We start from the raw sequence: 13,098 nt of genomic DNA on the forward strand, positions 1-13,098 counted from the left end.
TATGTTGATCAAGGCAGTAAACCTCCACAATGTCTTAAACTAGATACTCTGATTTACAGGAATCCAACCGTGGAAAAGATAACTTCAGAAGCCTCAGATCAAGAGAATCAATCAAGAGAGAAATGGGTTATGGATCTCCAATTGAACATCAACATATAGGGAAACTCAAAAGGTTTGCTAGAGAAACCTTTTTGGTGTCTTCTCATAAATGGGGACATTACTGCCTCCAAAGGGACTCTCATTGGCGCTCCAACAAAGTCATTCTCTCTGTTAAATCTAACTAAAACCTCAATAAATCTTCAAGCCTGTAAGTGAATGATCACTATAGCAATTGACCAAAGCTCCAAGACATGTGACCGAGCTCAAATCCAAAGCTCAAAGCATCCCATAAGCATATTTGGGTGCATAGCATCAATGTCATACATCAATACATTCAATGAAGTACCCAAATGGCATCAAGGAGCAATAGGCATATACTTTCCCTGTGTAAATGGTTACTGCCCACTGTATTACAGCAGTGAAATACCTTGCATAAACAGAGCTATCGTAGCTCAAATCAAGCCAAGAGCATCTCAAGACACTCATAATGCCTTCATTTTTTAGTCGGCCTCTACTCTTCTACTGTGTTGTCTACATGATATTTTTGTTCGCTCTACTCTTCTACTGTGTTGTCTACTGTGGAGGGGGGGGGGGAGGGAGAGAGAGAGAGAGAGAGAGAAGAAAGTTATATTAACTTCCAGGACCAAGGGTGGCTTTATAGAACCAAAAACTCTTAAATAAGTGGGCAAAACTTCTAAAAGTAAATACAAAGTAGGCTAAATAATTAGCAACCCCTTTAAAGCACAAAATTCTAGCTCATTCTATTTCTTGAAATTGTATGTGTTCAAAGAAATTTTGCCCTATTGAAAGTATAAATAAAAAGAATGTAAGTCTTTCTATAGCAGCCCACCAATTCCACCAATGGCAATCTCCTCTTGTTAAACAACCACCACTCTCCTAACTATACCTGAGAGCCCCTTTCCTTTCTTTTTCTCTCATGTCCTAACAACCTCTTCATAGATCTACTAGCATTAAAAATCACTAACGCATCTTTACACTCTCCTTTTAACATTTGGGACAAGATGCTCGACATAATATCAATCAACTTGGAAGCACTTAACCTTCATTGCTGATATCTTTTTCATATTTCAACAGGGGAGTCATCCAATGTTTGTTTTAATCATAATACTCCCACAAGGGAATGCTTATAGCCATTGGATCAATTTAACTAGTAGAACAACAATTTTTTACCAAAAAAATTCTGGAATCCCATGCCTTTTAAAAAGTCCTGAAAACAAGAAACACCCTTGCTCAACTCACAACAATGGGGGATAAAAACTTGATAAAGGCATTGGCATATGTAGAATACTGTGGAAGACTACTCGCATACACACACACATGATGATAGGCCACTAGTGTAAGTGCATCAACATACCAAAAGTACCAAAAGCACCTAGAACTATGGGTGCCAAAAAAAGGATAAGCATGCCCAAAATGGAGATAGAACCATCTTCACAAACTTTTATGTAACTATACTTGATGCAGCCTCTATTTCTTTGTATGCTATGTGAAATGTTTATGTGAGTCCTACCATCAGCAAAACACTAAGAGAACAAATTGGTAAAATATGGCATTTTGTTCCTAATTATATGCTAGCCCACCCTTTTAAATGGAAAGGAAATCAAGGAGTTACTCACTCTTCTTTCAATTGTTTGTATGTCTTTATATCTAAATTCTCCATTTTCTACTAATGATGATCTGCAAGCAAGTTAGAGTTCAGATCTCTCCCTTCCCCCCCCCCCCCCCCCGCGGCCCCCTCTCTCTCTCTCTCTCTATCGCGCGCGCACACACACATTATAGACTATGCAAGCTCAATCTCCTGACTAGCACTCAATCCTAGCTAGTATAATCACAATTTTCCACAGCTTTAAAAACAAATTATTAAAGAACAACACCATTGTTATGGTAAAAAAGGTGCATTTCACATTATACTTTAATTAGCTCATTTAAACAACCCCAAAACTCAAACTTTAATGCCATAAAGAGTTCCTATGTCCCATAAGCAAACTCCCACAATTTGGTTGGTTCCTCCTCTAAAAATAGATGGTGTGCTCAGTCACTTGGTATCCCAATTCATTCAGTTCGGCCTGCCCCATCCAGTCGTCTCCACTCGGTGGCTGACAACTTATTCATCCACTGCTGCCACCTATCTTATATAGGCTAGCACCCTGTTTCCAGCTGTCACCCAGTCTTGCAGAGGTGCCTATCTGCTACGCTTTGCTCCAGCTAGCTGTCTGAGCATTCAGCCCATCTGTACGACTTATTCTTTCTGCATTTCTGCTGTCTACAGCTAGGTGACAGATTGTTGAGCACTCCCTGCGTGTTCAACAGCTTCCTCGACTGCTGCAGCTCTTGATTGGCTGTTCGCAACTGCCGTACTGCCCATTCAGCCTTGGCAAACAGCTGCATTTCCAACCTGATTAGCTACCTTGCTACCACACTACTCCTGAAGGCCACCCTTTGCTCCAACACACTCCCCTACTTGTTGTGTTTTTATTGCCTCCCAACTCTGCTGAGGTCCAACTGGTGGTTACAGCACTCAAGATCCATCTTTGGTGGACGTCATACTCTAATAACTCCTTTGGCCTGCTCCCACGAGAGCCATTAAATGTTCGACTCTGCCTTTGAGCATTATGTACAAATGTTCATTTACTATCAGCATTCATTCAATTTCATCAATGTTTCTGCCTCTCTAAATTGTGTTTTAGTCGTGTTTGTACATTCTGTGTAATCTCAGTGCAAACCCTAGCATATCTCCACAATCATTTTTCCTAGTTGGAGAGTTTTAGCCACCAAACTACTTGTAATTAATCTAATTAGTGATCCTTGTATACATTGTCATGACACTAAACTAATGAAAGGATATAGATAGCTTTAAAATTAAAGCACAAATCTACAACTCAAGGATTGTATATTTCATCCAAAAAATACAATGACCATTACAAGCTTGGAATTTCAATCATAATACAATGATCATTACAAGCTTGGAATTTCAATCATTAATGCATCTTTAATTTTAATGGCTTTCCCATGAGAATGAAGAAAATGATTGTATAGATAACAACCAAGATATCAAAAAAGGGACGTAGGCTGTTGGACCATTTGAGAACATATTATTTTTGGTATCTGAAGGATGGGAAAGACCCAACACATAGCACACCACATGGTCCCACACGACAACATGTGAAAGAATGCTATCAAAGTACTGAGTAGCATTTTACAGCATTTCAATGTGATATAGATTTCTAATACTAGTTTATTAAATTAAGGAAATAGACAAATATACCTCACTTCAAAGACTCTACTTACATCTCATGTCCTAAATGTGAGTATATGGTCATAACACTTGAAACTAGCCTTCCTCCTCGGAGATGGTAATTACTCGATTAATCAATAATTACATCGAGCAATAAAAGGACATAACTCGTACCCCTTGCAGCATTTCTTTATCTTGTATTGAAATGGATGGAATACACTGAGATTCTATCAGAGTGCAGTGAATGCGGAACCATATGATTGGACTGAAAAGAAAAGGCATGAACACAGAGAGAATATATATACATAGAGAGAGAGAGAGAGAGAGAGAGAGAGGGTAGAACATTGAAGACTACAGAGTATAAATGCTGAAGACTGAAGAAGAATCTATACAACAGGCTCTCAGAGTATCACCAGCCGGAGCTCTCTCTCATCTGCAAAAAATTGAATGTGTATGACCCCCAGGCAAGCTGGATATAAATAGCCTGAAATAATAAAATAAAATGCAGCAGGTCGACCAGGCTAAAATTGGCTGACTGCAGCAAATTGATGAAAAATAATCAAGAAATGCTGTGATCACTGCCTGCTGCCATGTGGGACCTGTCCGCCTTGCCCAGTCTGCCCAAAATGCTGCAATAAGTGCTGGAAACTACATACAAATTGTCTTACCTGCTCCAAATTGGGAACCTATGTTTGAATGACCAAAATCTCTAACACCCCCTCTGAAATCTTAGATGCAGCATAAGACTCAAGGATCTAGAATGTTGATGAAGAACAGCCTAAGCAAGTGCTTTGGCAAATAAATCTGCCACATTATCCTCTATCTTACAATACTCCACATCTATGGTCCCGTCCAAGAGCTTCTCACGAATCTAATGATATTGTATCGCTATGTGCTTCATCCTAGCATGGAAAACGGGATTCTCTGCCAAAGCTATACAACTCTCAACATCACACAAAAATGTAGTAGCTCATGGCTGTAAACAACCAAGCTCCTCCAACAACCCCTAAAGACAAAACGGTCTCACAAGTGGTAGTACAACCACTCAATACTCAGCCTTAGTAGATGATAGGGCAACTATGGACTGCTTCTTGCTACTCCACAAGATAGCACCTGTTCCCAAAATGAAGCAATAACTTTCCGTTGACCACTTGAGGTCAACATCTCTAGCCCTACCATCTAGCCTCGTAGTACCAAAGCCGAACCATCTCCACCTACTGGATAAAATAGGCCAAGGTCAAGGGTCCCCCTCAAGAACCGCAATATCCTCAATGCAGCCTACCAATGAACCTTCTTAGGTTCACTCATAAATCCTACGAGTAGACCAACTAGAAAGCACAAATCAATCCGAGTATCCAAAAGCCATATCAACAACCCAACCATCTGTATCAGGTAGCATCTACCAACAGTGAATCTGCATGAGCCGTAGCCTTCCAAATTGAATCGAAGCGAATAGAAATGGTCCAATACTCCTGCATCTCAAAAGTAAGAGCTCTTGCACATAGTGCTATTGGAAGAGAAAGATCCCCCCTCAAAATGTTGTATCTCATGAACTAGGAAGAAATGAAAAAGACAAAAATGCATCATCTCAAACTTCTCATGGAGTGCTTCCTTAGTCTGCCTGACCATCTAGACATGGTCATCTCTCAAGATGAGATCCTCCACATAAAGCACAAACACAACACCCCCTCCAATTGACATGTGGACGCACAAATTTGGATTGGATGTAAATCTTCAATACCCTAACTATCTCAAAGGAATGAGTCTATCTTCTCATTCGAAGCATGAGGAGCTTGTTCGAAGCCATAAAGGGCTTTTCTTTAACCTGTATACCTTACCATCTAAGGAAGAAAACCCAAGCGGTTGCTCTATATAGATCTCCTCCTTTAAGCCGCCATTCAAGAACACAAACTTTGACATCCAATTGGTAAACTAGCCATCTCCTATGGTTGGCAAGAGCTAAAACTATCCAAATGATGGCCATACGAGCTGTGAGTACACACATATCTTGGAAATCAACTCCTAGCCTCTGTACAAAACCCTTGGCTAATTGTGCCTTGTGCTTGTCAAGTCTGCCATCACTGAAATAGACTCCAATCACCTTGTGATGAGTGGGCCCATGCACAAGATACCAAGTGCCATTCCGTTCAAGAGACTCCAACTCCTACTCCATGGCCTTCTGCCCTTAGATTGAGGGGCTCCCTATGCTACATGGCATTGGTCATCAAACCATAGTTAGTATAAACAAGCTCGGTTGGCCATCTTGTGGTTGCCGCTCCTCGAGAAGCCCCTTAATCCCTGCATTATATAGTATATCATGAGCCCAATGAGGAGAAGGGCGACGCTCACCACTCTGTCTCTTTCAAAGTCTCTAGAACTTCCACCACTAGGAAAGCCAATAGAGAAGCAATCTCTTCATCTATAGATGAAGCCTCAAGAGGCATGACACCACTAGAGTTGGCTCAAGTGCCCAACTGTTACTACTGAATCTCCAAGAATAGGGTTCCTTAACCCCCTCTGAAGCTGAAAACTCCACTAACCGCACATCTCAACTTGTATAGATATCCCATCAAATGGAATCATAGATCCTGTATCCCTATGACAGAGCTATAGTCAACAAACACATGTTTCTTGGAAATTGGCTCAAACTTATCCCTTTGTTTCTTTTAAATGTGGACGTAGAAATCACATTCAAACACCCTGAAATAGAAAACATCCGGCTTTAACCCAAAATACACCTCAAAAGGAGTCATACTTGTAACGAAAGATGTAGGTGGCTAAATTAGAATATGAATTGCAATGGCCACTGCCTTGGCCCAAAGACATTGAGGTATTTGCCAATGCTCCATCATAGAGCCATCTCAATCACACCCCTATTCTTCTGCTCCAAAATAAAATTCTCTTCCAGGGTGTTAATTTAGAATACTCTTAATGAATCCCTCAATTTGCACAAAACCGAGATAATTTATTACAGACAAACTCACCACCTTAGCCTTTGATCGGAAAGCTCATCCACAAAAGCAGGAACAAAAGAAGGGTCAGATGACTTCAAACACATTCACAACACTGCTCTAATCTCCATAGCCAAACATGGACAGAAATGATCAAGAGTGAGTCTCAACTTGCTACTGCCCAATCTAACATGGGTGAAGAATCATTGGACTACCATGGAGTCCATAGACCATATCAAATCTCTGCCGCTAAGTATGATTTCATCCTTATGCATAGGGCTCGGCAAGAGGCTAAAGGTAAGCCTAAGTTTTCTCCTTTAAATTCAATGCATAGAACTAATGATCTTGCAGGACCTTCGAAATCTCCACTATGGACCAACCATCCACAAGTGGAACCTAGCTTGGATTAGACCACTTCCACATTAGTTCTTTTCTCCAATGCCAGGTACAAACCCTACTATTTCAGATTCTAAGCCAACTAATTATGTATTTTCTATTGGATCAGGAGATGCTCATCAAAAAGGGACTCTTTAAAACAAGCTTTGGTTTGTGAGTAATGAAGAAGACATGTATTTCTTTATGAACTCAAAACCATGTAAAAAGTTAAAAGAACTTACAAATATTCCATCCCTTCCTTTTCCTTCAAATGATATTATCTCATGGTCAATATTAAGTAGGTGCATCTTTATCTAATGCATTTAATGGACAAAAGGAACCAACCATGTTTCCCACAACAACATCCATCAGAAATCCATTTAGGCTCCCACCCATCCCTCTCTCATCTTCCACCGCACCTTCTTTTCCCCTTCCATTAAGGGGATTGCATTATCCACCATACACCACACCGAGGAATTCTACACATTTAGGCACAGCCTTTAGGACCTCTACATACCCATTTCCGGGTGGTATACATTTGATGGAGGCCCGACCTCCCACACACACTTTCAAGTTATCCCTCTAAGAGTGCATCCTAGATATACTCAAGTGTGGATCATTGGGTATTGCAGTTTGCCTCTATGGCATTACCTAGTGGACCATCCAATCATTATGTTGTGCACCAACCGACATTTGTACAAGGCTATCATGTCCTAGTGCCTCCATCTACACCTATAGTATCATATGGGCCTATGTCTATTTCGGTACCTCCGCAGCAATCGACACTCATTGGACATCAACAACCTATTTCTCCCTATCCATCTTTACCCCCTCCTTCTTATCCACCATCACCACCACCATTTATCCTCCATCTTATCCCATCTATCCATCTTCCTAGGCACCTCATGGTTCTAGTTCCTCATCTGCGAAGCATGCTTTTAATGACAAGACTCATTTCAATGGATCAAACTACACCACTTGGTCAAATTTTATAAGGCATGTCTTAGACTCTCAAAACCTATGTGATTTAGTACAAGGGTTGGAACCCCAACCTAATCCCGCACTTCTTCCATACAAGGTCGCCCACTCATGGCAGGCTTGTAATACCTCCACTATTATCGGGCTTATGTAGAGATTATTGCCTTGGTTTCACTCTCAACTTCAGCATTTCGACTTAGCATCCAGCCATTGGGCAAACTTGACTGACCTCTACATGGCTCGGGATAGGACTGGTCGCATAAATTTGGATCATGAGCTTCAAAATTTGAAAATCACAAACAAGAATGACTTGAAAGTCAAATTGGCTAAGTATCGACATCTCCTCGCTAAGTTCTCAAACACTAGGGCTCCTAAGTCCTCTGACAATCAAGTTACCCTATTCCTTGACAAGCTACCAAGAAAATATTTCCATTTTGTGCATCAAGTGATTTTACAACCTCAGATACTCACAATTTATGAGTTTGAGTATCAATTATTGCGTTATCTATGGTTGTTCGATCAATTTTATAACACGTCCTTAATAGAGGGGGCTCTAGTTGCATCTTCTCAAAGAGGGCAACAAGACAAGGGCAAACAAAACTCAAATTAAATTCAAAATCAAAACAGGGCTAGTAAATCCCAAGGAAATACTCAATCTACACTTAAACCTGGATGACAAAATGTATCTAAGAAGAATAGATATTGTCAATATTGTCAAAAGACTAGCCATTATGACGACGAGTGTCGATCTAAGGCAAGAGGCACACAAACAAAATCCAAGAATCAAACCCCCACACCCTAGTCGGGTAATCCTCAATAAGAAGAGCAAGGTGGTGGCAACCCTCAACAAGGGCAATGGCAAGACTAGATCCACTCTACCACCAGTCAATCATCATAGTCGGCGAGCTACTCAACTCCAGAGGGTTTGTCTGACTAGTCTATAGAGACCCACATCATCTCCCTAGAGATATCAAATGCGAGTCTCGTTCACATTCGCGAGTTGCCTCCTGATGAGGTGCCTATAGAGGCCCACTCGTCATAGCCGAGCACATCATCACCTATTTGGCTTGTGGATAGTGGAGCTACCCATCATATAGCTCCTAGAGCCGACATTTTTCATTTCCCAATCCCCTACAGTCACGAGTGTCTGAGTAGGAAACAACTCCTTGGTCAAGATTTAGGCCTAGTTTTTCCATTGACTTTGGTCCAAATCTTACTTTGCTAGATGATGTTTATCATGTCCCCAAACTTGGGATGAACTTGTCCGTTCAGCAACTTTGCCAGTTGAGGTGAGTAGTTTTCTTCACCGCAACCACAGTCAAGGTCCTAGACTCTTGGACTAGTATAGTAATTGCTCGTGGCAAGGCAATCCTAATGGCCTTTACCACATGATACACTTCTTTATCAAGACGACTATCAATAATTTAGAGTTCCATCGCTTCCAGGCTTTGGCCACCACACGGGAGCCCACAAACTCCGAGCGTCTTTGGCATTTTCGCTTAGAACATCTTGGCTACAACTGTCTTTATGAATTGTCGTGTCAAGGGATGGTTGAGGGTTTCCACGCCTAAAACTTTCTCAAGAGGTCTGTAAAGCATATCGATTAGAAAAGCAGCATCATATACCACTTCCTTAGTGGTCTATCACTCGTGCTACAGAATCCCTTAGGCTAATTCATGTAGATCTTTGTGGTCCCACTTCCACCACCGCCTTAAATAGCACATTCTACTTCTTTTTTTTATAGTGGATGATTTCTCTAGATATAGGTGGGTGTACTTCCTGAAACACAAGTTTAATGCTTTTACTTATTTCAGTGCTTGGAGACTAATCGTCATGTGGATACAATGAGGAGTGATTCTGATGGCGAGTTTACCTCCCACAAGTTCTTTGAGTTTCTATAGGAGCAGAGCATTGTATGCCGGCTCACCTCTACCAACTCCCCCGCATAGAAAGGAGTTGTATAGCAAAGGAACCAAATAGTCCTAAATATGGCACGCTCTATGCTATTTGCAGCAGAGCTCCTTGAGCACGTTTAGGTCGAGGCTATTAAAGCTTTAGTGTACATCTTCAATCAACCGATGCTCAATTGCGGAGGTTCCTAAAAAGAATCTGTGGAGGCATTCTTTGACTCTCACCCTATTATTTCTCACTTCAGAGTTTTTGGTAGTCGTTCTTATACACACACTCTTGATGATAAGATAGGAAAGCTCACCCCTCGAGCAAATCTCTTGATCTTTGGGCTATTCTTCCAAAGCAAAAGCCTATCGTTAGTGCAATCCTCTCCACTGGCCTCTTCGTCCTCATCTTTGCTCACATCATTTGAAATCGTACCTACTGAGCGGAGTCTACTATCCACTCCTAACCTTCCTATAGATACTTCATCTCCCAAGCCTCCTCCGCGAGACCCGTTCCCTCATTGGTACTAACAAATCATACGTGATTCAAGGGTCCTTCTACCGGATTTCACTCCAAAGGATCCTAGAAGGTCTTCTCAGATCGCCCCTCAGGCTTCATATGCATCACAGTTTATAGTTGATTACATTGTACATTCTGAGCTAGACAATTGGCAAGAGACTCTCTAGGAGCCTCTGTGGCATGAGGCCATGAAAAAGGAACTAGACAATATCGATCACAATGGGACTTGGACATTGGTGAATCGTCCTTGTCATTGGGACGAAGTGGACTTTTAGGACCAAGCTAAAGGTTAATGGTACTCTAGACAAATACAAGGATCACCTTGCAATGCAAGGTTTCAAGCAAAAGCACGGCATTAACTATGAAGAAACCTTTGCATGACCGCTCAATTAACATCATTTCATCTATTGGTTACACTCGCCGCTTACCGTAGTTGGCCAATCTATCAAATAGGCATCGAATGTGTCTTTCTAAACGGTTGGTTGGAGAAGGAAATCTATGTGGAGAAACCTCTCAGAAATTACTATGGTTGATTCATACTAGGCCAGATCTTGCAATCTCAGTTAGTTTGCTTAGTCATATTTTAATGCACCTAGAATGTCTCATTGGATTGCTTGTCTTCGTGTGTTAAGATATTTAAGGTATACCTATAATTATGGATTCACTTATGGCCATGGTTTATGCTTCCATGGGTACATTGATTCTGACTAGACAAGAGATTGACACCAGGCGTTCCTATAGAGGCTACCTCTACACCTTGGGCACTGTACCCATCTCTTAGGCTAGCTATAAGCAAGAGACGATGGCGGCTTCCTCAACCAAGGCAGAGTATTGGGCTCTCTTCGATGGTACTACGAAGGCCATATCTCTCAGGAACTTGTTGGCCACACTACAATTTCCTTGCGAGTCACCTACAGTTATCTACTATGACAATCAAAGTGTCATTGCCCTTGGGACAATCTATTATCACCCCTCAAATATGGGACATGGTGGTTCATTACTATTTCACCGAAGAGCAAGTTGAGCTAGGCACCATTCACCTAGAGTTTGTGTCATCGAGTAATCACTTTGCAAATATTTTAACCAAGGTAGTCGGCCAACCGATTCTATAATACCTTCTACCGTGGATCGGCTTAGGTACACCCTCCTCTACTTCTTCAGATTGACAAGGAGAGAATGCTTCCCTCTTACTTCTCCTTCCAGTTTGAGAGGGGGCAATTTTCTTCTCTTGATAGTGATAGTGATGATGTTTAGATTTTTTCACTTTCAAATTTATGTATTGTATATTATGGACATTTGTAACTTTATCCGCACTATTAGGATGGCATGATTGTCAGAGTAAAGCAGTGCAGAAGCGTATGACCAAGTCAGAGAGTAAACAGAGAGAGAAGAGAGAGAGAGAAAGAAACAATGGAACGCAAAAAATCTGCAATGAAGAATGTTGTGTAAGGAAGCAAATATGTACACGGGCGCAGAGTGTATGTCTACGTATGTCTCCACCTCAAAGATCTCACACTCTATGAAACCCAAGGGCAGTCTCCACGATCAACGGCCTGGAATTCTGAGATTAGAACTATGTAAGAGTGTGCTGAAACAGGCAATAAATAGCCTACCAAAAATAGGAGAAAATATCCTGTTGGCTGCATTTAATGCAGCCGACTGTACTGTGAGACTGCACAAGTACTGTCCAACTGCCATGTGTCCTGCGCTGATTGCTACCTGCTAACGTCATCTATACGTGTCAAGGAGAGGGACTGGGAGAGAGAAAGAAGAGAGAGAAGACTGCAAAGAAGAAGAAGAAGAGCAGAAGAGAGAGAAAGACAGGTACGAGGAGAGAGAAAGACTAGAAATGGAGAGAGAAAGACAGGAAGAGAGAGAGAGAAGACATGGAAGCTTGGAGAGCAAGGTGAAGGAGAAAGAAGACTTATATTAATTATCTAATAATGAAAAATTAAGTCTCTCTCACCTTATATACCAACCAGTGTAGCTAGTATTTCCTCGTTATTAAGTCCCCCTCTCTTACATTCCATCCCCACCCGAAGGTTTTTGCCCTCAAAAACAATTTGGGCACGTGTGGTAACTGGGAGGGGCCGATCAGAGTACTACTCTACTGCATTATTACAAGGGTATACTGATGAATGAAGAGGTATTATTGTGTCTGATAGGTCATGGGGTATGTACGATACATGGGCCTTATTGGAAAGTTATAAACATGAGTTTTGACCCAAATATTTGGAGTAAATGCGGGCTGCATATAGTGGACAGCAAGCTGTTTACTACAAGACCCTGCTGTAGTGAATCTGTCATAACTTTCTATGTGAGGCTCCGAACGGGGTATGCTATATATCAAAACGGAGCCCTCAAGAAGTACTTTCAGCCCATGTATGGTGTGCATTGCTGTCTGTAGTACAGAATAAAATCTGCTTTAAAACAAAGTGCTGTCTGCAATCAGTCTAGGAGAAAATAGGGCCATAGTTAGCTAGATTTCAGACAAATATGCTTCTAAAAGGTATGGGAACTCTTCCAAAACTAAAGCTGGCCTCCAAGAAGCTTCCTCAAGTGGTAAACCTTACCACTTAATCAAGTATTCCATGATCGAGCGAGAGCGAAGCCTCTTTTCCCTTTGTCCTATGACTTTTTCGAGTATGTATTGAATGATGCCTTCTTCATCTATCGGTGGGAGTTCCTCAACATAGTCCACTGCTGAGCCAATGAAGGGCTTCAACTGACTCACATGGAAGACATTATGGATCTTCGAAGATGGGGGTAATGCCAATCGATATGCCAAGTCTCCCACTCTCTTGATAATCCGGTATGGTCCATAGAACATGTGTGCCAACTTATTGCATGGAAGACATTATGGATCTTCGAAGATGGGGGTAATGCCAATCGATATGCCAAGTCTCCCACTCTCTTGATAATCCGGTATGGTCCATAGAACCTGTGGACCCATCTTTAAGGGAGGCATATCTAGACTTAGCCACTTTTAAGAGCACCAAATCCCCTTCTTGGAACTCCACATCC

General features: G+C 41.5%; 1 protein-coding gene across 7 annotated transcripts in view; it reads right to left on the reverse strand.

The window, feature by feature from the left end:
* The window catches only part of LOC148022877 (transferases, transferring acyl groups), a 169,687-nt gene that overhangs the window by 116,366 nt on the left and 40,223 nt on the right, over window positions 1-13,098 (reverse strand). For 3 of the 7 annotated variants that reach the window (XM_087695811.1, XM_087695814.1, XM_087695810.1), the window contains one exon: window positions 1,737-1,797. The exons of 2 other annotated variants lie outside the window; for them this stretch is intronic. In XM_087695811.1, the coding sequence (XP_087551937.1) occupies window positions 1,737-1,780 (44 nt within the window). In that variant the 5' untranslated portion in view covers window positions 1,781-1,797. Of the gene's footprint in view, window positions 1-1,290; window positions 1,328-1,736; window positions 1,798-13,098 lie in introns of those variants that run through there. 2 more of the 7 variants (XM_087695815.1, XM_087695812.1) reach the window with 1 other exon arrangement.

Source organism: Lygodium microphyllum, chromosome 16, assembly GCF_053477565.2.
Source record: "Lygodium microphyllum isolate KBCC chromosome 16, Lygodium_microphyllum_v1.1.10, whole genome shotgun sequence".
NCBI lineage: Eukaryota > Viridiplantae > Streptophyta > Polypodiopsida > Schizaeales > Lygodiaceae > Lygodium > Lygodium microphyllum.